The sequence below is a fragment of the Bos indicus x Bos taurus genome, chromosome 10, assembly GCF_003369695.1.
Source record: "Bos indicus x Bos taurus breed Angus x Brahman F1 hybrid chromosome 10, Bos_hybrid_MaternalHap_v2.0, whole genome shotgun sequence".
In the NCBI taxonomy this organism is placed as follows: Eukaryota; Metazoa; Chordata; class Mammalia; order Artiodactyla; family Bovidae; genus Bos; species Bos indicus x Bos taurus.
The window spans coordinates 85,535,114-85,560,822 of record NC_040085.1 but is presented as its reverse complement, the minus strand read 5'-3'; the positions used below and the strand labels follow the sequence as shown (position 1 = coordinate 85,560,822).

General features: G+C 39.0%; 1 protein-coding gene and 1 long non-coding RNA gene across 4 annotated transcripts; one reads left to right on the top strand and one right to left on the bottom strand.

Annotated features, from left to right (window-relative positions):
- Window positions 1-1,539: 1,539 nt before the first annotated feature.
- On the bottom strand, window positions 1,540-23,187 carry LOC113899184. 3 transcript variants are annotated; one of them, XR_003512857.1, is made up of 3 exons: window positions 22,949-23,187; window positions 2,326-2,490; window positions 1,540-2,208 (listed from the first exon to the last, which is right to left on the bottom strand). It is a non-coding gene; the product is annotated as an uncharacterized LOC113899184 (long non-coding RNA). The 3 variants fall into 3 exon arrangements; XR_003512859.1 differs by having other exon boundaries at window positions 22,972-23,187; XR_003512858.1 differs by lacking the exons at window positions 1,540-2,208; window positions 2,326-2,490 and adding an exon at window positions 9,415-10,901.
- On the top strand, window positions 7,427-8,299 carry LOC113899183 (40S ribosomal protein S4, X isoform-like). Its single transcript, XM_027552576.1, has one exon. It carries the CDS (start codon window positions 7,430-7,432, stop codon window positions 8,234-8,236), a length of 807 nt encoding a protein of 268 aa, XP_027408377.1. The 5' UTR covers window positions 7,427-7,429; the 3' UTR covers window positions 8,237-8,299.
- Window positions 23,188-25,709: the final 2,522 nt, after the last annotated feature.

Sequence of the window (25,709 nt, the reverse complement as noted above, 5' to 3'; positions counted from 1 at the left end):
CCAAACTATGACTCCAGGCCCAGGTCACCCAGGTTAAGGAGATAAAGCAGCTTCCAAAGGTGCTTGATTTACTATTAGAGGTCACTTCTCCTTGCTTCACCTAGCAAGCTTCTATTAACAAGAGCTTGTCAACCATTGAGAATCATCATCAGGGCATCTAATTAAATCAGGACCTACAGGTATAGCTCTTCTCTCTGGTGAAATGCAGACTAATATTTGATTATCAAAAGGATGTGAACTTCTTTGGGGCAGAATTTTTATCCTGTTTCCTCCCAGGAACTTGAGAGATTTGAGGCATTGGTTCTATATTGTCATTTTACATGTGATTTCAATTTTTCCTGTCTATACCAATGGCTCACAGTCATCCATTGTGGGTCAGAGTAACATTTCCAGACTCTGACATTGTCACTTTAAGAAAGATTTTGATTTAATGACTGTTGAATGTTTAAGTCTCATCCAACTTTTCCTCATTGTCTGTAACTGAGACCAGATATTTATTACATTGGTCCATCTCTTTATCCTCTGATAATTAATGGATAAATAGAATTTGTCTTGGCTTTTTATCTTACTTTTTTTTTTTTTTTACCCTCCATTATGTATCACTGATCATTTGACTGGTTTCAAATCAGGTTGCTTCCCCATCCCTGTATATACTTAGAAATGGACTAAATAAAAATCTATATAGAATTCTCCAATTCTCTTAACTAAAGCTTTTAAAGCACTTCTTTCAGTTTCTGAACACTTGAATTACATATTACACTATGCCATCCATCAAAGAAAGTATGGTTTTTGGAAGAGTCTTGTTTTTTGAGCAACCACACTGTGACAGGATCCATCCAGAGACTTTGCTGAGGAACTTACACCGCCAGCTAGCCAACTGCAGCCCTAAAATTACTGAAATTTACAGGTCTTGCATAAATAACAAAACCAAATAAGTTGCAGATAGCATAACCCCTCAACTGTGTTTGAAATGTCTTCAGTAATTTTAGGGTTTGAAATTCATAGCAGATAGATACATAGATAACTTTTTTTATAAAAGACTTTTGAATATACAAATGCATCGTATTACACCTGCTGCTATACGCTTTGGAAAATCTTCCCATTGTTGATCAGGGACTGTGCCAACCACATAGTTATGTTCATATGTTACTCAGGACTAGTGACCTTCTATCCAAGAAAGCATTATTTCCATTAATTTAACTGTCTATCACATTTCCATATCATTCATTAGTGTGAATCTAGTGTGTCTTGTTTAATTGGCTTACAAAGGTTTTCTGTACATATTACCAACCTTAACCTTATAATTTTAAAGAGTTTAAATATAATTTCTTCACTTAATGTGCTGATAAATTTGATTAGCTGGATATGTATGCTTAAATGTGCTCATACTTCTTAACTCCTGCCTGCCAATTATAATAGTTATGCACCATTTGAAATTGATATAGCAGACTTGCACGTGCTAAACCTGTCATGCCTATCAACATTTTGCTGGTTATTGTTCTCAGAAAAGAGAAGGAAAGTGAACTTTCGAAAGGTAAGTACAAAGTTGTGCATATTTAGATAGTATCAGATAATATAGGAAGACAGCCAAAACCCTTCCATTGTCCTTGATCTCTTCTGACTATAAACACTAAAGGTGAAGAACCAGTTTGGCACAGCCATACAACCCAAAATAATCCTTCTTGTTTTAATATTTTGCTTTTGGGCAACATTTACTTTCCAGAAATAAGAATATTTTGTACGTGTGAAAATGTATTATTCACTGGGCGTTACATGAAAATTTCATTCAGATTCTGAGAACTGTTACTGAAGATGGGCTGAGCTTCTCATGGACAGATCTCATGTGAGAACAATCAGTTCTGGAGCCACCGAGATCCAGATGTCCAACTGAACAGCTGCCATCCTCTGCAGTAACCTTGACATCACTACTTTTGAGTTGTGACCATGTGTTATGCATTTCTTATCCTGACGCCCAGGATTGAGGTCAGATGTTGTCTACCCTTAATTTTGTCCTTTGGGACTCTTTATATTTCTCAGTGGGACGTACGGGCTCAGATACTGGTACTGCAGAGCAGCTAAAGGAAAACTTTCTCATGCAACGTTCATGCAAGTAGATGTTCAGGCTAAATCTTCATTACCCTTAAATATTTAGTGTTGATTGCTCTTTTCAGACAGTGATTAGAAGTGAACTGGGAACAAAGTAGGCATCTACAGAAGAAAGAAGAAAACGTTAAAGTCTTCTGGGGTCTGTAACTTGGCTATTATCTGTAAAGCAATGTTCGATCAACTTACAAAAGTGACACTGTTACCAACAGAATTACTTACCTTTGCCGGTAGCATCCTGGGAGCTAATTCCCAAGTTATCCGTCACTTATGTGAAGAGACATTTGTTAATATTTGGAATCCACATAGGTGTTGGGAAGGTCAGACCAACATAATTCATCACCACTTTAATATTTGTAGTGCATTTTGTCATCATGAGCCAAAGGTCTAGAATAGAGAAAAATGTGGATAGTAGGAACCAAGTATTAGGTTTTTATTATTGATTTGATATCATAATAGATCAAACATCATCTTAACTCTTACAATCAATATTGTATTGAGAATCAGAATCTTTGAAAATTATGTAGAAAATTGCTGAATGCAATCAGTGGTACCTAGAAAGCATCTTTAATTGATGAATTATGTATATTTGCTTTAAATATAATTATACTATATTTCTAAATTACAGGATGCTTCAGTAGACAGTAAGCTCTTTAAATAAGGCAGCATGTTTTGTCTAGCACAGTGGATGGGCATATTTTCAGTCTTCAGATTGTATTTGCTAACTGAACTAATCACACGTACACCGTCAACCATCCTTCCCTACTCCAGCGAGCAAACAGTGTTTATTAACTAGTCTGGACAGCCAGATTTGCAGAATTGTTCAGCACTTAACAGACCAGTTGCCAGAGTGTATTCATGAAAATTCAAATCATCATGTCCTTGGAATTTCCTAAGGGTTTAAACAATGTCTTCAGAGCCATGATGGCAGGAAAACCAAACCAATTAGATAGCACCCCTGCATCACCAGTATTGATGACTAACTTAATGAGTGTGAAATTTGCTGAATTTACCATAATGAATATCCTTTAAATATTGATATCTACATTATCATTGCATGCCCCATCTCTTGTGTTGTGTAAGTGTATAATTGAGGCCTGAGTATGTGTTGGCCTGATACCACATTTGTGGATCTTTTTAGAGATTCCTATCATCACCACTTAGTTTGCCACCCCAAGCCTTTTCCACTGAACAGCTAACATAGAACAAAAATCCTTGAGATTGTAATGTTGGTCCCTTAAACCCCAAGTTAATTTTGCTATGGTACTTTAAGGAAAGTGGAGAGACCCATGTGATGAATTAAGATCAGTTGCTCCATGATTATTGACTTTTCAATATCATCTGCCGGAACTTGTGCTTCACCCTCTACACAATAAGGCAGGTAAATCTCTGCTAGGTTTTATAGGCCTGCCGATATCCAGCTAGTCTGTGGCTAATTGTGGTTTCGTTGCCTATTCAGCCTACTGCTGCTGCTAAGTCGCTTCAGTCGTGTCCAACTCTTAGTGACCCCATGGACTGCAGCCCACCAGGCTCCTCCATCCATGGGATTTTCCAGGCAAGAGTACTGGAGTGGGGTGCCATTGCCTTCTCCATTCAGCCTACTAGCATTCCTTTATTCCAGGATGTTTTGCTTGAAAAACTCACTTAGTTCATATGCCAATTTCTTGTTATTTAACAATTTATTTGCTGACCAGCTAAGTATCTACTATAAAAATCACTGAAAATTGTGTGCTTCCATTCTTCTTCATCTTTCCCTTTAGTACTTCCTTTCTCTCCACATTACTAGCAATCCAAAACCCTTTCTACCATAGTTAGGTTTTGCGTACTTTGAAGTTTAGGTCAAAAAGCTTGAGTGGCCCAAGATCTAGCACTTTTAGCTTCCTTATGTTTATAATAATGCAGTATTGCTGAAGCAGTGGATAATGTGCTTTTCATCTGTCTTTTATAACCTGCATGAACAAGATTTGGCCCTATGATAGAACTGTGTACTATGACATAATTCGATAATGCCGTTTTTTCAATATGGCTACCATCACAAGCCTGATGCTTGCCAGCCTAATAAATAGTACAGTTGATTATACACTTTTGATGCATGCACAATGAAAGAAATTATGAAACTTTGGACTTTGCATTGTTGATTATAACTAAGAAAGTGCATGTTATTCTACATGGTTCAGGACAACACAACCATTGAATAGTCGAGAGCTGTCTCCTTCCTTCACCTCCAGAACATCAGTAGTGGCTGACATAACCTCAGTGACTTTTGTCCTGAAGCCTTCTAATATATTGAACATGGGAGAAGATTCCACCAACCAATCGATGACTCCCGAAAGCTTAGCACTGTAATGGGTGCTGTGAAATATGCAAGGAAGGTAGGACTCCTGCTATTTTAGCTGTTCAGTAAATATTTGGTGAATGAATGTAATATAACAATAACAACAACAAAGTTAAAGCACTTTTTAATTCCTCTCTGTGTGAAAAAGAGCAATATTTTCCTTTAAAGGGCTTTCCTACCCAGACAATATTTAATTTTTACTCTTGTTTGACAAAATACAACAATCCCAGAATTTTAGTCAGTTTTTAAAAAGAAGGTTCTTTTGATATTTGGCAAAACTAATACAATTATGTAAAGTTTAAAAATAAAATAAAATTAAAAAAAAATAAAATAAAAAAAAGAAAAACATTTAAAAAAAATAAATAAAAAGAAGGTTCTAGATCATAGAAACTTTATTTTCACTAGAGAATATTCTTATTATTTATTATATATTCCCAATGAATTTTAAGAATCACTCTAATACTTGTTTTAGGTTTAAATGCCAAAGTAAGGGTTGGGGTATTTAAAATGAACTAGAATTTACATCATTCAAATGGCTGGGTTTAAAAACATGGTGATCCAGTTTGCTATCCTGCATGCTGCCAAGGGGAGGAGTGTTGGGACCAGAGGAATCCTGGCTACTTCAGCCACTAATCGCCTATATGACACTGAGCTCGCCATTTCACTTCTGTCTCTTAGCTGTTAATGGAGGAGGTTGGACTAAATGGTCTTCTGGGTCGCTTTCTATCTGATGGTTTGTGAGTGTGCTGTTGATATGTACAATGGCATTCTTCACTAGACTAAAAGTATCGTGTGTAGTCTGAATCTCTACCTCAAAGCTAGTTCTAAGAGCTATCAAACCATATTTGGATCATTGTAACTGTGCTAGGTTCAGTCATGTCTGACTTTTTGTGACCCATAGAGTGTAGCCCCCTAAGTTCCTCTCTCCATGGGATTCTCCATGCAAGAATACTGGAGTGGGTTGCCCTTTTCTTCTCCAGGGCATCTTCCTGACCCAGGGATTGAACCCACATCTCCTGCATCTCCTGCATTGGCAGGCGGGTTCTTTACCACTGTGCCACCTGGGAAGCTTTGGGTCATAAACCTTGTCAATGATCCATTCAATAATCACCTTTTCATAAAATCACTTTACTTGCACAATCTGCCTTCCTCCCTTTTCCATGTTATGTTTGGTTTTTAAATGATACAGGATTAGAATCCTACATCTACCACTGACTGGTGCTGGGGTAAGTGTGATTTGAGGTAATCAACATTTCTGAGCTCTTTTATCTCATCTGCACAGTGGAATTGATTGTGTCTACTTCAAAAGAACTGTTAGGAGATTTATATGCAATGGTACTTGAAAAATGCCAGGCTCAGAATGTGGCATTCAATCATTCTCCATGAAGATTTCTTACTTTTCTTTAACATCAATGCCTGATCCACTTCATTCATAAAAATCTCCCCTGAGCTCAGATTCTTGTCTCCACTTACTAAAGAGCAATGTATCACTCTAACTGCACAAAAATCAAAGTTGAAACTACTTGGATTCTAGAACATATTTATTCTGTTAAATTGCATTAATTAATCAAATATTTACTGAGTGCCAACTCTATTCTGAAGTAATTTCCATAGTTTAACTCATTTACTCCTGACAACAACCCTATAAGGTAAGTATTTATCATTTTCCTTCAATAATCTATCTGAAATGAGGAAACTGAGGCACAGAGAGGTTGACTGCCATACTCAAGGGCATGCATTCGTAAGTATGGAGCCCACAGTTGAATGCATGCACTTGGTCACTGGGTCACCTTTGCAAACAGCCATTTTATTCACTTTTATTTAAAAATGCAAAAGTAAAATGTTTAAAATGCAAAGGAATCAATGGCACTAAGGAGTTTGGGGGGTTTTTTCCTGTTTTGTTGCTGTCGTTGTGTTTTGTTGGTGGTGGTTTTGTTTTGTTTTTTTTCCCAGAAAGATTTACACAGCATTTCTAGGAAAAGAAAGAGGGCAAAACAGGGGTCAACTCTGCTGACCTTGCTTAAATTTCACTAAGGCTTGAGAATGCATTAGGTTTTGATACGTCCTTCCTGTAGCCCACAGGAGGAGTGAAGGAGCATCAGGTGGGGTTAGCACCTAGAGGACTGAGCAGACTCCATTTCCTGTCCCTATGGACTAGCCAGTACCATGCACTTTTTGTAAACTTAAATGCTTGTCTGTCCTAACAAGCATAGAGTGTGTGTGTGTGTGTGTGTGTGTGTGTGTGTGTGTGTGTGTGTGTATACACACACTCTGCCTAAAGAAGAGCCTGTGCTAATAAAAGGGACTTTTGGTTCAGTAGGAAAAAAACAAAACAAAACAAACCAGTGTGGGTGTCAGAAGAAGCTGAGGGGAAGCATGCAGAGAGGGTAGAGGAAGTGAGGAGCTTCTCTTCTAACCTCCGTATTGATGTGTGAGTGGAAGCTGGGAGTGAATTTCATGAGCAAATATGGAATTTTGCCACTGAATTCTTTCCTCCAGAGCTAACAATCTCATGGGATATTAATACAAGGGGAAAAGACCTTGGGTGAAGCAAAGAATTTTCCTTTTTCAGGATGGAGTTCTCTCAGGATGACGGTGAAGTCTGAGTGTCAGAAAGTGGTAATTGAAGACCAAGCATTTTTATCATAAGAAAACAGGAAAATGAGCTACACTCTCTGGAATCATCTTTGGTAATTTGAAAAAGGAACCTGGTCATATCAGCCTACTCAAGGACCCTTTTCCCTACTTAAAATCCTCTAAGCTTTCCAGGATGTGTGGGCCTTTTGACCCTAATCATCATTCTGTACCAAGGTCATCAAAATAGAAATCTGGTACATGTATCCAGATTGCCAGGAGAAATATCAATAACCTCAGATGTGCAGATGACACCACCCTGATGGCAGAGAACAAAGAGGAACTAAAGAGCCTCTTGATGAAAGTGAAAGAGGAGCGTGAAAAAGGCTGCTTAAAACTCAGCATTCAGCTCTTTTCATGCCTGGCGCAGCCATGGCTCGGGGTCCCAAGAAGCACCTGAAACGCGTAGCAGCTCCAAAACACTGGATGCTGGAGAAACTGACCGGTGTGTTTGCCCTTCGTCCGTCTGCCGGCCCCCACAAGCTAAGGGAGTGTCTCCCCCTAATCATTTTCCTAAGGAATAGACTTAAGTGTGCCCTAACTGGAGATGAAGTAAAGAAGATTTGCATGCAGCGTTTCATTAAGATCGATGGCAAAGTCCGCACAGATATAACCTACCCTGCTGGTTTTATGGATGTCATCAGCATTGATAAGACTGGAGAGAATTTTCGTTTGATCTATGACACCAAGGGTCACTTTGCTGTTCATCGTATTACACCTGAGGAGGCCAAATATAAATTGTGCAAAGTAAGAAAGATATTTATGGGGACAAAAGGAATCCCTCATCTGGTAACCCATGATGCTAGTACCATCTGTTACCCTGATCCCCTCATCAAGGTGAATGATACCATTCAGATTGACTTGGAGACTGGCAAGATTACTGATTTCATCAAATTTGACACTGGTAACCTGTGCATGGTGACTGGAGGTGCTAGCCTGGGAAGAATTGGTGTGATTACAAGCCGGGAGAGACATCCAGGTTCTTTTGACGTGGTTCATGTGAAAGATGCGAACGGCAACAGCTTTGCCACACGGCTCTCAGACATTTTTGTTATTGGCAAAGGCAACAAACCATGGATCTCTCTTCCCCATGGAAAGGGTATTCGCCTTACCATTGCTGAGGAGAGAGATAAGAGATTGGCAGTCAAACAGAGCAGTGGATAAAATGATCTCTATGTGATGTGATTGGAAAAGTCTTTGTAATTAAAGATAATACCAAGTGATTAATAGCAAACAAAAAACAAACAAAAAAACTCAACATTCAGAAAACTATGATCATGGCATCTGGTCCCATCACTTCATGGCAAATAGATGGGGAAACAGCGGAAACAGTGTCAGACTTTATTTTTGGGGGCTCCAAAATCACTGCAGATGGTGACTGCAGCAATGAAATTAAAAGAAGCTTGCTCCTTGGAAGAAAAGCTATAACAAATCTAGATAGCATATTAAAAAGCAAAGGCATTACTTTGCTGACAAAGATCCGTCTAGTTAAAGCTATGGTTTTTCCAGTAGTCATGTATGGATGTGAGAGTTGGAGTATAAAAAAAAAGCTGAACACTGTAGAATTAATGCTTTTGAACTGTGGTGTTGGAGAAAACTCTTGAGAGTCCCTCGGACAGCAAGGAGATCAAACCAGTCCATCCTAAAGGAAATCAGTCCTGAATATTCACTGGAAGAACTGATACTGAAGCTGAAGCTCCAGTACTTTGCATCCACCTGATGCAAAGAACTGACTCCTTAAAAAAGACCCTGATGCTGGGAAAGATTGAAGGCTGGAGGAGAAGCCTGGTGGACAGAGGATAAGATGGTTGGATGATCACCAACTCGATGGACATGAGTTTGAGCCAACTTCAGGAGTTGGTGATGGACAGGGAAACCTGGTGTACTGCAGTCCACGGGGTCACAAAGAGTCAGACACAACTGAGCAACTGAACTGAACTGAACATGTGGATGTTGTGACTGCATCATGCTTTACAATCATATACAACACATTAGGTGGAGAAGGACATTTATATTTTATGAAGTTCATCATTTCATCATTAATGAATTAATCCTTTTATGAGTTATCTGAATCACTCTTTTGGAGCATTCTAAAAGAGATAAAAAAAAAACTGAAAACTTTTTTCAAGTAGCTGACTTAATGGATATCTGAATGTCTGATTTCAAAAGCTGTTACTTATAAAAGGCCAAAAAACGTTAATATGGGCAGTATAGATGTTACATAATTTTTCCAAGGCAGGAAAGGCAATAAGTTGCAAAATACTGTACTAAGAGAATATATGGTTTTTGATAAGAGCAGCTGCTACTTCAGTGAGGTATACAGTGTTTTAAAACTTGTTTGCTTTTTTTTTTTTTTTTCTGTTTTGGAAGTATGTTAATTAGTTCACTTGTTTGGTGTAATTTATCACCATCCTGCCTGTGTTGTGATTCTTAGTTGTATGGTGTGGTTTATGTCCACTGCTTGTAAGTGAGGGCAATGCCACCCTGTGCCTTTGGTGTTTTTATGCTTAAAAATAAAAAAGTGAAAACACAAGGCCTGACCACCTACAGGTGTATGTCCTGACTGGATTCTTTAGCCATGTGTGTACATAATGGTTTTCATGCGGGCAATTATCTGATCACTTTCTGTGGGATAGTCTGCTGAACTGAGCTTCAGTTTCAGTTACAGAGGATGCAAGTGAGCAATATTAAAGTATAAATAGGCCCACAATGCAGAGTTTCCTTTTGAAGGTTTTAAGCCAGGAACATACATCAATTAAAAAATAAGCTTATATTCTATGAGACTTGGCACATATTGGGAAATATATAGCAGAAAGCAGGTACCTTCAGGTGTGCCTTAGCACAAACCTGTAACTCGTCAAGTAAGAAAGTAAATCTTCACATGTTTTGAATATTAGAGACTTAAGAGGTTGTTGCTAATTGCATTTGGGGGGGTTAAATTAGGACAAATAAATGATTTTGGCTTCAACTCTTCCAATTGGGAATTTTTCTGAAATGTATGAATAGATTTTCTTAACTAGAAAGACAATGAATTTTGTCAGTGTATTTTTTATGATTTAGATCTAGCATGCCAGGGACATAATTCTAATATCAGTCATCATTGTATAACATAATAAATAGATATAAATGAAGAAGGTGAGACCATCTATATTGTTGGACTCAAAATGGTGGGTAGCCAGTCACCACAGGACTCTATTACAGACCAGCCCTCTGCAGATTGTTGAAGGGGGTAAAAAAATACCACAATTCTTTGCTGTATGGGGTTGTTTTATACATTTTGGGGTGTTTAGCAGTAAGCATTTCTGGCCTCTTTTTAGAGGGGCAGAAATAACAGAAATACTTCCTGTGAGTATAGTAGGAATTCAGAAAATGGAAAAATAACACAGATCAAGGGAGATTTTGTAGAGGAAGTGGGTTATAAGCAGGATCTTGAAAGTTGGCAAGTCAGGTTAAAGAACTTGATGACTAAGTGGTTACTGTTTTTTAACCAAAAGGAGGTCAGTGGTGATCTTGATGAGAAAAATTTCAGTAAGCCACATTACAACTATTGGATGAATCATAAGTTTTAAAGACAAATTCCTATTCTGACCCAGGCTTAAGCATAGCCTTAATATCCACCATATTGACAGAAGTGGATTTTAGGGGTCATGTGAACTTCCCCCCAGTATAATTCACACATGACCTAAACCATTCAGTGAGTTATTTCTCCTCCACTTTTTTTCCTGATTCTTCTTTCTTCTCCTCTTCCTTCTTTCTTTTATCTCTTGCTTGCATCATGTTTCTTAACTCTTTTTTTCTTCCTCTTTCCCTTCAGTAGGCCAACAGAGGTCTGTGAGAAGAGAATCCACAGTTATGACCAGTGTATTAGTTTCCTATTGTCGCTGAAACAAATTACCAGAAACTAGTGACTTAAAACTATAGAAATGTATTCTCTCACAGTTCCTGAAGCTGGAAGTCCAAAATCATTTTCACTGGACAGCAATCAAGGGCTGCACTTGTTTCAGGAGCCCTTAGGGAGAATCCATTCTTTGACCCTTCCAAGTTCTGGAGGCTGCCAGCATTCCTTGGCTTGTGGCCACATCCCTCTAATCTCTATCTCATGGTCACATGACCTCCTCTTCTCTATCAGATTTTCCTCTGCCTCTCTCTTACAAGAACACTCATCTAGGAAAATGAAAACACTAGTTTGAAAAGATACATGCACCTCAGTGTTCCCAAAAGCATTATTTATAATAGTCAAGACATGAAAGCAGCCTAAGTAACCATCAGTGTTACTTAGAACAGATGAATGGATAAAGATCTGATACCACACACACACACACACACACAGAGGAATATTCAGTCATAAAAAAGAATGAAATTCTGCCATTTGTAACAACATGGATAGACCTAGAGAGTATTAAGTTTAGATAAATAAATCAGAAAAAGACAAATACTCTGTTATCACTTGTATGTGGGATCTAAAAATAAATGAAGGTATAAAACAAAACAGAAACAGATTCACAGTTATAGAGTACAAACTAGTGGTTACCAGGAGGGAGAGGGAAGAGGGAGGGGCAAGATGGGGTATGGGGTTAAGAGACACAAACTACTATGTATAAAATAGATAAGCAACAAGGATATATTGTCCAGCACAGGGAGATATAGCTTTAAAAAAATAATAGCTATAATTGGAGTATAATCTACAAAAATATCGAATCACTATGTTGTCCACCTGAAACTAATGTAATATTGTAAATCTCTGCATGTCAGGAAAAAAGGTAGTGATAATCCTGATTACATTCAAGGCCCATTTAAATAATCCAGGGCAATCTCCCGATCTCAAGATCCTTGATCATGTCTACAAAAACCCTTTTTCCAAATAAGGTAATATTTACAGGTTCCAGGGATTAGGACCTAACATATTTGGGCAGCATTATTCAGCCACCAAATTCAGAATATTATGAAGATGCCTTCGTTGACATATGGTAGACAACAGCGTGTCCATCCCGAACACACTGGAGCCTCTCTGGTGGATCTCACTTGCAAGCTTGAGAAAGGACTCTTACCTCTTCATGTGCCTTGTGTTCACTGGACAGTGTTCTGTGTGTGAGCAATACCTCCCTGCTAATGACTGAAAAAGGAACTCATTGTAACTTTCCAATTCCCTAAGTCCCAACCATTAAGTCCTAAATAACGAGGTTCAGGATTAAGTGTGTGTTCCTCATAAAGTGCTCCCTATTTTCCTCCTCAGACTTGAGAGTTTGTATTTTTTTCAGTAAGGAAGAGCTATCCCCTGGGCTTATTAGTTTCTGGTTCAAGTTGCCAGTGTACCTTTATCAATTCAAGCTGCAGGAGATGTACAAAAGCACACGGAATCAGTAAGGAATCCTCTCAGCTGGAGATCCTGCTGAATTCACCTGAGATACTAAGACTGCGAGAAAGATGCTTTGAGCCCTTCACATTTACCTTTCTCTAAGTAATCCCATCACCCACGAAGTATCTGGGTGAGGATGAGGAGGAAGAAAATATGAACAAGGAGCATGAAAATTTTTGCCCACTTTCCTACCTGTATCCATTACTGGCAGACCATTTTCACTTGCTCATTCCTGCAGCAGAGGGAATCCAGGTGTATTTGCAAGCATTAATTTTTATGGAGTGGTCTCTAAAGCCCTGTGTATCGTTCACCCACTCTCAAATTCTTATTCAGTGAATTTTAGAATGGCAATAATAATGAGATATATTACCCTTTTAAAACAGTATTTTTACCATAACTCTAAGACATAGTGTTATAGTTCCATATGCTCAATAATTATTTTTACTTTTTCCAATGTTTTAGCTTAAGTGTTAGTTCCTTAGTTGTGTCTGACTCTTTGCAGCTCCATGGACAGTAGCTTGTCAGGCTCCTCTGTCAGTGGGATTCTCCAGACAAGAGTACTGGAGTGGGTTGCCATGCCCTCTTCCAGGGGATCTTCCCGACCCAGCATTGCAGGTGGATTCTTTACCATCTGAGCCACCATTGAAGTCCATTGTATATTAAATGGGGTGTAGGGGTATTTGGTTTTCCAGCAATATTTGGTTGGCGACCTCTTATGCCCTCATGAGGAAAATATCTCAGGATCCCTACTGAGTTGGGATGACTTTTCTCAACTCAGTATTCCTCAGCCTTGGCACTATGGATATTTTACACTGGGTAATTCTTTGTCATGGTGGTTGTCTTGTGTATATTAAAATGTTTAGCAGCATCCCTGCCTTCTACCCTCTAAATGCCATTTCCTTGATGAGTTGTAACAACCAAAAATGTCTGCAGACATTACCAAATATTTTCAGGGGACACAAAATCACCCCTGATGGAGAATTGGTGTTCTAACTATATTATTTGCTTGGTTAATAGTAATAGCGTTTATGGAGCACTTACTAAATGCCAGTCACTGTAATAAGCACTTCACTTGCATTAATGAAATCAAATCTTATAAAATCTCACAGGGTAAATTCCATTATTAACTCTATTCTCTAGATAAAGAAACCGAGTCTGGAGCAAATGTGCTTAGATTACACAAGTTTTAAAAATTAGAGCCAGGATTTGAGCCAGAGGTTAGGATTTAGAGTTCATGCTCTTAGGCATGATGGCACAGCTGTGGTCCAGTGCTCATAAGAATAGGCTGTTACAGATTTAAAAGCCACTTCCTTTGCGTCCATTTAAATAAACTCTAACAATGAATGAAAGGATTAGGAAGGACCATTTATTGAACTCCTACAATGAGTGGGGCACTCATCTTGAGAGTTTCATGTAAGTCATTTCATTTAATCCTCACAATAGCCTGATGGAATAGATATTGCTATATTCATTTTTTTGTATAAAAGAATTTGGCACCAAAAAAGTAAGTAATTTTACCCAAGGTAAGAGCTAGTATAATAACTGGCAGTAACTGAATTTGATCCAGTGCCTGCCAAGTCCATGTTCCTTCTATTTTTTTCCTATTCTTTCCTTGACTTTTTAAAAAGATGGTGGGAGGGGCATTTTTTGGTTCTCCATATATATTTTCTGGTCCAGTCTCTCTTACTGTACAAATTCTACATTTGTAGCTGGTACTTGGAGATTCTGAGCTCTCACCTGTGGTGCGCTGTGTGAAGTCACTTCAGTCATGTCTGACCCTTTGTAACCTTATGGACTGTAGCCCACCAGGCTCCTCTGTCCACAGGATTCTCTAGACAAGAATAGTGGAGTGGGTTTCCATGCCCTTCTCCAGGGTATCTTCCCGACCCAGGGATTGAACCCATGTCTCTTATGTCTCCTGTGTTGGCAGGCGGGTTCTTTACCACTAGCCCCACCTCACAAGCCCAAGCTCTCATCTTTCCTTCCCCGAAGCCTTCTGACAGGTGTAGGCACACGTGAGTGGGCCACCCAAAGACTAGGTGTGAATCCTGGCTCTGCCATTTCTCTGCTACCTGACCTGGGGCCAATCATTTAACAACTGGGGGCCTCAGCTTCCTTATTTGTAAACATGGTGCTAATAATAATGCCCACTGCGCAGGGTGAAGATCAGAAATAATGTATCAAAACACTATTATTAGTTGGTACAATTTTGTTCCTTAAAATCACACTCAGGTTATGCATTTTGCCACTTTCTTTTTTTGTCCCTTCGTTTCAGAGCACTTACAATGTTTCCACCCCAGTCCCCGCTTACCCCATGAAGGGTATCCAGAAACCTCCTGTTTAGAAATTCAGTAAGATTCATCCTTGATTGAAATGAAGGAATCGCGGGAGAAGGCAGATCCTTTGAAGTCTTTGTTAGCTAAACATACTTCTGAAGACTAGTATCGGTACCCAGAATGGGGAGATGAAGACAAGGAGAAAGGGACTTCACAGATGCTTTTGGATAAACCATATGAGAAAGATGATTACGAAAGATAGCATACCCTGATCTGTATCCACAGAGAGCAATACTAAGAGCTTCGTAAAAATTTTCATTTTTTAGTGAAAATTTTATTGTTTTTTGGGGTATAAGTGACATATAACATTATATTCAAGTGTACAACACACCTGTCTCTCACCACATCTGTCTCCACCTGACCTTGCGAGATGACCAGTATTCCCCATACATAATTATACAAATTGTTTTCCTTGGGGTAAGCACTTTAAAGGTCTTTCTTAGCAACTTTCAAACATGCAGTGCAGGACTGTTAATTATAGTCACCATGCTATACGTAGCATGTCTGTGACTTTTTAAATGCAATTTTTATTAGTGATAGTCTTCTAAATAATTCTATTTAGAAGTATATAGCTCACTGATCCCTCTTCTCTTTTTAAAAAAATCATTTTTTATACAATTTTAAGGCTACATTCCGTTTACAGTTATTACAGAATTTTGACTTTATTCCCCATGTTGTACAGTGCTTCCTTCTAGCCTATCTTACACTCACGTTTGGTTTTATTCTAGTTTTATAACAAACTTATTTATTTTACAGCAGGAAATTTATACCTTTCTGCCCCCTTTAAAAAAATTTGTTTTACCAAAGCCTAAATTATGAGTTAGATAGATGGGACTGATGTAGAACTTAAATTTTTATGGCCACCTTATGCGAAGAACTGACTCATTGGAAAAGACCCTGATGCCTGATGCTGGCAAAGATTGAAGGTGGGAGGAGAAGGGGACAACAGAGGATGAGATGGTTGGATGGCATCACCAACTCAATGGACATGAGTTTGAGTAAATTCCGGGAGTTGGTGATGGACAGGGAGGCTTGGCGTGCTGCTGTCCATGGGGTCACAAAGAGTCAGACACAACTGAGTGACTCAAATGAACTGAACTGATGCAAAGAACTCCTTGGAAAAGACCCTGATGCTGGGAAAAATTGAAGGCAGGAGGAGAGGGGGATGACAGAGGATGATGGTTGGATGGCATCACTGACTCAATGGACACGAGTTTGAATAAGCTCCAGGAGTTGGTGATAAACAGGGAAGCCTGGTGTGCAGAGCCCATGGGGTCACAGAGTCAGACATGACTAAGTGACTGAATTCAACAGATGTTTGAGCACACGCATGCACATACACACATACACATATACACACATTACCCTAAAATAGAGTGTTCCTATGACACCTTAATTGCACTCATCTCACACGCTAGTAAAGTAATGCTCAAAATTCTCCAAGCCAGGCTTCAGCAATTCATGAAACGTGAACTTCCAGATGTTTAAGCTCATTTTAGAAAAGGCAGAGATCAAATTGCCAACATCTGCTAGATCATCGAAAAAGCAAGAGAGTTCCAGAAAAACATCTATTTCTGCTTGGTTGACTATGCCAAAGCCTCTGACTGTGTGGATCACAATAAACTGTGGAAAATTCTGAAAGAGATGGGAATGCCAGACCACCTGACCTGCCTCCTGAGAAACCTGTATACAGGTCAGGAAGCAACAGTTAGAACTGGACATGGAACAACAGACTGGTTCCAAATAGGAAAAGGAGTATGTCAAAGCTGTATATTGTCACCCTGCTTATTTAACTTCTATGCAGAGTACATCATGAGAAACACTGGGCTGGAAGAAGCACAGCTGGAATCAAGATTGCCGGGAGAAATATCAATAACCTCAGATATGCAGATGACACCACCCTTATGGCAGAAAGTGAAGAGGAACTAAAAAGCCGCTTGATGAAAGTGAAAGAGGAGAGTGAAAAACTTGGCTTAAAGCTCAACATTCAGAAAATGAAGATCATGGCATCTGGTCCCATCACTTCATGAGAAATAGATGGAGAAAGAGTGGAAACAGTGTCAGACTTTATTTTTTTGGGCTCCAAAATCACTGCAGACGGTGACTGCAGCCATGAAATTAAAAGATACTTACTCCTTGGAAGGAAAGTTATGACCAACCTAGATAGCATGTTCAAAAGCAGAGACATTACTTTTCCAACAAAAGTCCATCTAGTCAAGGCTATGTTTTTTCCTGTGGTCATGTATGGATGTGAAAGTTGGACTGTGAAGAAAGCTGAGCACCAAAGAATTGATGCTTTTGAACTGTGTTGTTGGAGAAGACTCTTGAGAGTCCCTTGGACTGCAAGGAGATCCAACCAGTCCATTCTAAAGGAGATCAGCCCTGGGTGTTCTTTGGAAGGACTGATGCTAAAGCTGAAACTCCAATACTTTGGCCACCTCATGCAAAGAGTTGACTCACTGAAAAAGGCTCTGATGCTGGGAGGGATTGAGGGCAGGAGGAGAAGGGGACGACAGAGGATGAGATGGCTGAATGGCATCACCGACTCGATGGACGTGGGTTTGGGTGAACTCTGGGAGTTGGTGATGGACAGGGAGGCCTAGCGTGCTGCGATTCATGGGGTTGCAAAGAGTCAGACACGACTGAGCGACTGAACTGAACTGAACTGATGACACCTTTGGGCTTCCCTCATGGCTCAGACAGTAAAGAATCTGCCTGCAATGCAAGAGACCTGGGTTCGATACCCTGGAAAAGGGAATGGCTATCCATGCCAATATTCTTCCCTGGAGAATTCCATAATAAGTTGAAATGACATAAAGCAAAGAAATAGTTACATAATATATATATTATGTATATATATATACATGTATACATACATGTATACATACATGTATATATACATGTATACATACATGTGTACATATATATACATATATGTGTATATATATATACATATATATACATATATATTATGTGTGTATATATATATATGCAAAAATCCTTTTTGGATTTCTTCTGGTTAGAGACAACAAATACTAACGTAGATATTTTGTAAAAGCAGAGTTGCATAAAGCAAACTTTCCAAGAGTGAATGATACTTGTGTGTGTACAGTTGGGATGCAAGAAAGAACGTACAAGAAATATTGAGGAATGTAATTCTTTAGGACAATATTGTATACTTCACAACTCATATATGCAGGGAGATATTAACAAAGTTCTCTTCTAAGTTAAACACCAACAGCAGAAAATCAATTCCTATGGTTCATTGGAATATGTAACGCATGTTCTCAACTCTGGATTGAGACCTTGCAAAGTGACCATTTCCTCAAGGGAGATGTCATTAAAAAAAAAAGTCGGTAGAGAAGGTGTTCATATCTAGTTGCCTTGCTGAGAATGTCAGTCACAGTCTAAAGAGATTCCAAAGGTAACATGATAATATGGCATGTCTACTCAAGGGCAACCAGTGGAAATGTTCTGAATCAAAAATAACTCAACGTTTGAGAATTCTGAGAGGACATCCAGTGTATCTCCATCTAGAATAATTGGGAGGGAGGGATGTGTTAGTTTGTTTCGGAATTTCAAGAGATTAAATTTAGTACGTTATAAATTTATTGTTGGAAGTGTTAAATCTCATTAGTAATTGAATTTCACTGAAATAAAGACTTCAGGGAAAGCTGATATTTATCTATTTGGCAGAAATCAGTTAAATTCAATTAAACATGATTTTTCAAAAAAATGTTTTTGCAGTCACTGTGTAGACCAAAACTAAAATTCAATTACATGTAGGTGATCATGCTATCACATTCTGGTTATCAGAAAACAGTCATCTTGAAATTCAACAATGGTATATTGGATATTTGCCATTTCAGCAAATACCATTGTAAGAGCAAAGACAGCTCATAGCCAAGAAGCTCATTCCTAAGCTTCTCTTTTGCTTTCACTCAATAAAGGGTATAATAAAACTTCATCCTAAGAAAGGAGCTCGCAAACTCCTTGCCTCATTACAACAGAATTTGACCTGAATATTCATTTTCGTAGTTAAAAAATGAAGATAGAATGACAAACAGAATTATTCCAATTATTGTTCACTGGAAATCACATGTGTTCATTCTACAATGAGGTGTGAAGAAACTTTATAAAGAAAACTTTGTAAAGAAGAAAAATGAAAAAAATCATATTAGGAAAGGAAAATGTTAATCTGAGGAGGAATGACAAAGGAAAAGGCAGTAACGGATGCATCATTTTTTCGGAGGTGCTTGATTTGGAATACAAGGTAGGGGGTTCAAATATGGAACCTGAGGTTTCTTCCTGGCAGTGATATGACCGTCATGTCAGCCATCCTCCTAAAACTGAACCATGTTGTGTTTTATAACCTGTGGGTGAAAAGAATAGATATCCTCCCTTAGCCTTTTAGCAGAGCCAAGACAAGCAGTGCAAGGGAGAGACAAGTCTCCAGGAAAGGAGTTACAAGAAGCTACTTCCCACTGTCACTCTGGGTCAGTGGAAATACACGTGCCCAGGACACGCGTAGGTGCTGCGGGCAAGTTGGAGGCATTAACCTTGGGTGCTGCTGAGTCCAGAACGCTTCAAAGGCAAGGGGCAGTGAGGGAACCAGAAGCCAATCAGAGTGAAGAGAGAGTGCATATAAAGACTAAGGGTTTGGGGCTCCTCTCTCTTGCTCCACTGTCTCTGTTCTAGTCAACACCTGCCAATCTGGGCAGGTATTTCTACAACTCCAAGAGGACAAAAGGAGTCAGGTGAGTCTGGGATCAACTAGACTTACATACATTTTGTCCCTCTGCAGTTGCTCTGTGAGACTTAAATTTGAATCATAAGGACCAGCCTTCCCAATGTATTCTACTTGTTTACTCTGAACCTGCTTAAAGGAGTCAGCCATTGACATGTGAGCCCACAAATGCACATTCAAGAAATGAGTAGAATACATGGCCGCCACTGCTTCCTTTCATTTTCTCTGCATCGGGAGAGGCTGGGATGACGCTCAGGCCTCCATTTGTCAGACGGGGCTGGCATGGTCTGCGGCCTATTTGGCAGGTACACTGTGATACTAAAAGAGGCTGCATTTGGAAGAAAGGCATGTTACGATTTGGTTCTAGGGTGACAAACTTTGAATATATTGCTGCAGAATTCTTCTTTAGGAACTGCTTTCTTTTAAGTGTCAGAAAGTAGAAATACTAGTCTGGAGAAGAAATTCCAACTTCTTTTTTTATAATTGCTTAAAATATTTTTAGTCTAGTAGGCATTTTTATTTACTCAGTGATCAAATGTTCTGAAGTGATGAAAGGAGCCTGTAATATGGACTTTCAGGCATCAGTCACAAGACTCGGGTAGGGGAGGTTTTTTTTAGCTAATTTTTACTGGAGATAGTTGCTTTCCAATGTTGTGTTATTTTCCGCTATACAGTGAAGTGAATGAGTTATGTGTATGCATATATCCCCTCTTTTTCAGATTTCCTTCCCATTTAGGTTACCACAGAGCGTTGAGTAGAGGTCCCTGTGCTGTACAGCAGGCTTTCATTAGTTACTTTAAAAATAGTAGTATGTATATGTCAACCCCAATCTCCCAATTCATCTCACCCAGAAATTTCAACTTCTGAAAGACCTGTATCCCAGCTCTGAGCATTTTTTGATGCCCAGAGATCCTTTTGGAGTGATGCTTTGGTTAAGCGATGAGGCCAAGCATACCATTAGGATTAAGTATGAAAGTGATATTCAATGACCAGCTCTTGCTTTATTCTTTCCATGACATCTGCACAGAGGTTTATAACCCATTTTATTATATTTTGTCATTTCTTAAAAGACAGGCACATGGGGGAGAATCTCCAATGCCATTCTTTGCTAATCCCAATGTTAACCTAGTGATTTTACTCTGAGACTTCCAGTTTGAGTTAGATGACCCTCAATAGTAACCTATCTAATAAAAACACAGTGTAAGATATTTATTGTTCATGTTAAGGACTAAGGCCATAAAATGCAATGCTTTGCTTTTAGTTTTAAAATAAAGATCAAAGGAAACTTATGGATGGTTTCAAATAGGATGGTATTACCTGAGCTGATGAATCAAAGTTGTTTGTGTCAATATTACCCTCTACCTCACAATCAATTTAAACCCTAATTTATTTACCTGTATATAAAAAGGATTGTAGCTCACTTAATACTAACAGGTGGTGTGGGTCTAGGAAAAGGAAAGATTAGTCATTTTCATTCTTATCATCTCGCGATTCCTTAATCTCATGATTAAAGGTGATCACTAAGGAAAAAAGTTCAAAGGAATGTTACAGTCCTCTTGAATTTAAGGTACAAGCCTAATGTGTGCCTTGGACTCCACTATGGGAATTTGACACTCTCAGTTGTTACTTCCAGAAAACTCTGGCAAATCTGGCTTATTAACTTTATCACCCAGGGAGACTGCAATAGAGGAATGACATCAGGGTGACTCTGTGCGGTTAGATGTAGGTCATTGTTAGATTCTTTGATTTGTAGGGGACAGTCAACAACTGTTTAATAAACCATTAGTAACCTGTTGTTATTATTATTACAGAAGTCCCCTTATCTGATTTTAGCCATCAAGGAGGAACAGGAGGACTCCACTAAAAACGCTTCTTAAATGGCATCTGCATGGACTTTGTTTGGTTTTAAAGCTTCTCATTGCACTTTTGCATTCTGTGTTAACCCATAAATGCCTTAACTCATTTTATAAGCAGCCAGCAAATAAATCCTAAATAGTAAAAATTTTAAATTTAGCTAATGTGTATATTTTTATAAGCGCACATGTGTATATGGGTTTGTATGTATATGAACAAATACGTTTATAGGTGGCTTTATATTGTTAATGATGTTTTCCTTAAGCAATACACACATACATATATATACATGTGTACATGCTCAGTTGCTAAGTTGTGTCTGACTCCTTGCAACCCCAGTGAACTGTAATGCACCAGGCTCCTCTGTCCATGAGGTTTTCCAGGCAAGAATACTGGAGTGGGTTGCCGTTCCCTTCACCAGGGACGCATATGTATATATACATGTACCACTGTGAATTGGTATAAAGACTTTTATTTTGCAAAAGGCTTTTTATAGATGATCTTTTACTGAACTCCATAATTAACCTGTGCAAAGGTTAAATGACCTGCCCAATTTCACACTAAGAAAGCCAGGGCTAGCAAGGAACTTTCCTGATTGCTGGCCAAGAGTTCTTTCCACTGGAACAGTTGTCACTGGTTATTGGGAAGCTGAGGGGAAGAAACTGATTTAACTTCTCTGAAGTTGAGAATTATTGATCATGACTGAAATATCATCAGTGCCGTGATTTTCCAAAGCCAGCTGATCTAAGACAGTCCTGTGTGTGAGCGAGTTATGTGAAGGACCATGTATGATAACTTTGCTATGTTCTGTCTATATTATGCAATGCTGCTCTAATTCTTTTATGTTAACTATCTTTTTATTAACTTTATTTTTGGCAAACCATCACATAGCTGCTATTCATTACACTAGTAATGAAAATACTGATGCAAGATTGTGAAGGTATACAGAACTGGAACCTTGAATCATATGATGAAAGTCAATTTCCAATACTGTCCTTTAGTCAACAAAAAACTTTTACTAGAAATCAGAGATTATGGTATTACAAAATTGATACTTTTTGCAAGGTTAAAATTTGATTAACCATTTTTTTAGACATTCTCTTTGGAGATACCCATTCATTTTAATTTATGGTTAAGCTTAATAGAGACAGGCAAATTGAAAGGTATTTAGTTTATTCAACCGGCCCTTGCTGGCAGAATTAGTCAAAGAAATGGGAAACTGCTACTTCATTACGAAAACAGCATACTCATAATCAAAACGAACCAAGTTGACAAACATATATTCTCCCTTAGAATTCAAAATACTCTTAACATATAAGGAGCAGTCAAGAACTCCTTATAGTAACCTTGGCATGATAAGTATTCAGAAAGGTCAGCCTGACCCTTCAGACTTATCATATGTAAAAATCTGTTCCTCCCATAATGTCCCAAGGGCAATTTTCACAATTGAAACAAGTTTCTTCTTATAAAACAAGGTAAAACCCTACATTCCCTGGGGTAAAAGTTAAGATGCTCTAACTTGCCTCCCCCCACCCCCGAAATTATTTTTTACAAAACAAACAAAACCCAATGGAGTGGCTTACATAGATAGAAATGTATTTCTCACATTACAGTCCTGCCGGTCCAGGTGGTGAAGGTCATTAAAATACACAGGTCTCTTCCTTCCTTTCTGCTGCATTGCCATTCCCTGATCTGCTCATCAGCGTTACCGAAAGCTGAGTCTCTACCACGTCTGTGCTACAGCCCATTGAAGAAGGGAATAGGAGAGAGTCCAGGGCAAGTGTCTTTAAGGAGCTGATCCAGAAATGAAAGATATCCTTCTACTCCTCTCTCATTGCCCAGAACTTTAGCACATGAACTTACTTAGCTTCAAGGGATGCTGGGAAATGTAGTCTGTAACTGGGAGACCATTCTTTTAAAAGATAGAGTGGAGGAGGAAGGGTGGAGGGGTGGGTTCATCTATTAAAAGAAGGTGGAGAATAAAAGATAACTGGAAAGCATCTACCAGTATCTGTCATAGTCACTATATACAAAGTAAAATGCATAGTATCCACAAGGAACCATCAAAGGCAATCAAATAATTAAAAAATAATTCTGGTAGTGCTTGTGTTTTTTTGGGCTCCAAAATCACTGCAGATGGTGATTGCAGCCATGAAATTAAAAGACACTTACTTCTTGGAAGAAAAGATATGACCAACCTAGACAGCATATTAAAAAGCAGAGACATTACTTTGCCAACAAAGGTCCGTCTAGTCAAGGCTATGGTTTTTCCAGTGGTCATGTATGGATATGAGAGTTGGACTGTGAAGAAAGCTGAGCACCAAAGTATTCATGCTTTTGAACTGTGGTGTTGGAGAAGCACTCTCTTGAGAGTCCCTTGGACTGCAAGGAGATCCAACCAGTCTATCCTAAAGAAAATCAGTCTGAATGTTCATTGGAAAGACTGATGCTGAAGCTGAAGCTCCAATACTTGGCCATCTGATGCAAAGCACTGACTCATTGGAAAAGACCCTGATGCTAGGAAAGATTGAGGGCAGGAGGAGAAGTGGACAACAGAGGATGAGATGGTTGGATAGCATCACCGACACGATGGACATGAGTTTGAGTAGGCTCTGGGAGTTGGTGATGGACAGGGAACATGGTGTGCTGCAGTCCATGGGGTCACAAAGAGTCAGACACGACTGAGCGACTGAACTGAACTGAGTGCTTGTGTTATTTAAAAGTAGTGACTCTCAAGTTTTCTCAATCTAGTACAACTTCTTTGGTGTAAAATTTACCCGTCACTACCTTTTGAACAAAGATTTAGCTGTGTACATGGCTTTGTCTCTAATGAGAAGATATGAAGGTAGTTTCTAGTTTTTATTAATATATAACATAAGCATATTAGAGAGGCATGCCAATTTTTTAAACATTATTGAAGAATGAACTTTTCTAAGTTAACTTTCCAAATAATGGAAGCTCGCCATTTTTAATGTAAAACATATATGATTCTCTTTTGTGTATGTGTCTGAGTATGAATGTAAATATTTACTAAACTGAGGTAGTTTTCCATCTACTTCCTTAAGCCAGATAACAACTGAATGAATTTATCAGTTCAGTTCAGTTCAGTCGCTCAGTTGTGTCCGACTTTTTGCGACCCCATGAATCGCAGCATGCCAGGCCTCCCTGTCCGTCACCAACTCCCGGAGTTCACCCAAACTCATGTCCATTGAATTGGTGATGCCATCCAGCCACCTCAGCCTCTGTTGTCCCCTTCTCCTCCTGCCCTCAATCTTTCCCAGCATCAGGGTCTTTTCAAATGAGTCAGCTCTTTGCATCAGGTGGCCAAAGTATTGGAGTTTCAGCTTCAACATCAGTCCTTCCAATGAACACCCAGGACTGATGTCCTTTAGGATGGTCTGGTTGGATCTCCTTGCAGTCCAAGGGACTCTCAAGAGTCTTCTCCAACACCACAGTTCAAAAGCATCAATTCTTCAGCACTCAGCTTTCTTCACAGTCCAACTCTCACATCATACATGACCACTGGAAAAACCATAGCCTTGACTAGACGGACCTTTGTTGGGAAAGTAATGTCTCTGCTTTTGAATATGCTGTCTAGGTTGGTTATACCTTCATGAAATGCCTATTTATTTGGCACCAATTATGTGCCAGTGATGACATCAGACTCTGCATAGTATTTCAGATTTAATCTTCCCAACAAGCTGGTGAGGTAGGACAGATTTTCCGTGTTTGGCATGTGAGGAAACTGAGTCTCAGGGAGGTTAGGTAATGTGCTCAAGGTCACATCAAGAAGCCTCAAGTAAAACCCTGATCTCACTATTCCTTCTACAATACTTCTGTCAGTTTCCTTCATTCAACAAATATTTATCAAGGATCTTTCTCTCCATGCAGTATGCTCAATGTTTTTATCTTTTGCTCCTGTTTAACCGTATGACAATCACATAAAGTAGATGCTGTTTTTCCACTTAAAGTTGATACATCTGTAGTTCAGACAAGTAAAATATCCAAATGGCAAAGAAATGGGTAGGCCAGGATTTACAACTAGGTGGCCCTTTCTACTCAGAACCTGCCGTTCCTCTTATTGTATGGTCACTGAAGTCCCCAAAGCTTAGACACAGCACTGACCTGCTTTACCCTCCTGTTCTCTGTATTTCCCATCTACCGTCTCATACATCCTGTCGACTCTTCCAGAAACTCCTCTCAGTCCAGCCCCCAGTCTAGATGAGCCATTATCACTTTGGGCCTGGAGCTGTTTCCTAACTGTTCCTTCTATGATCGAGTTATCTTTCTTCCAATCTCCACATTTTCGTGAGGTAGTTGGCCTCAAGTAAACAAAACAATCAC

Coding starts and splice junctions, on each gene's coding strand:
- LOC113899183 (XM_027552576.1), top strand. CDS start 7,430: ATGCCTGGCGCAGCCATGGCTCGGGGTCCCAAGAAGCACCTGAAACGC.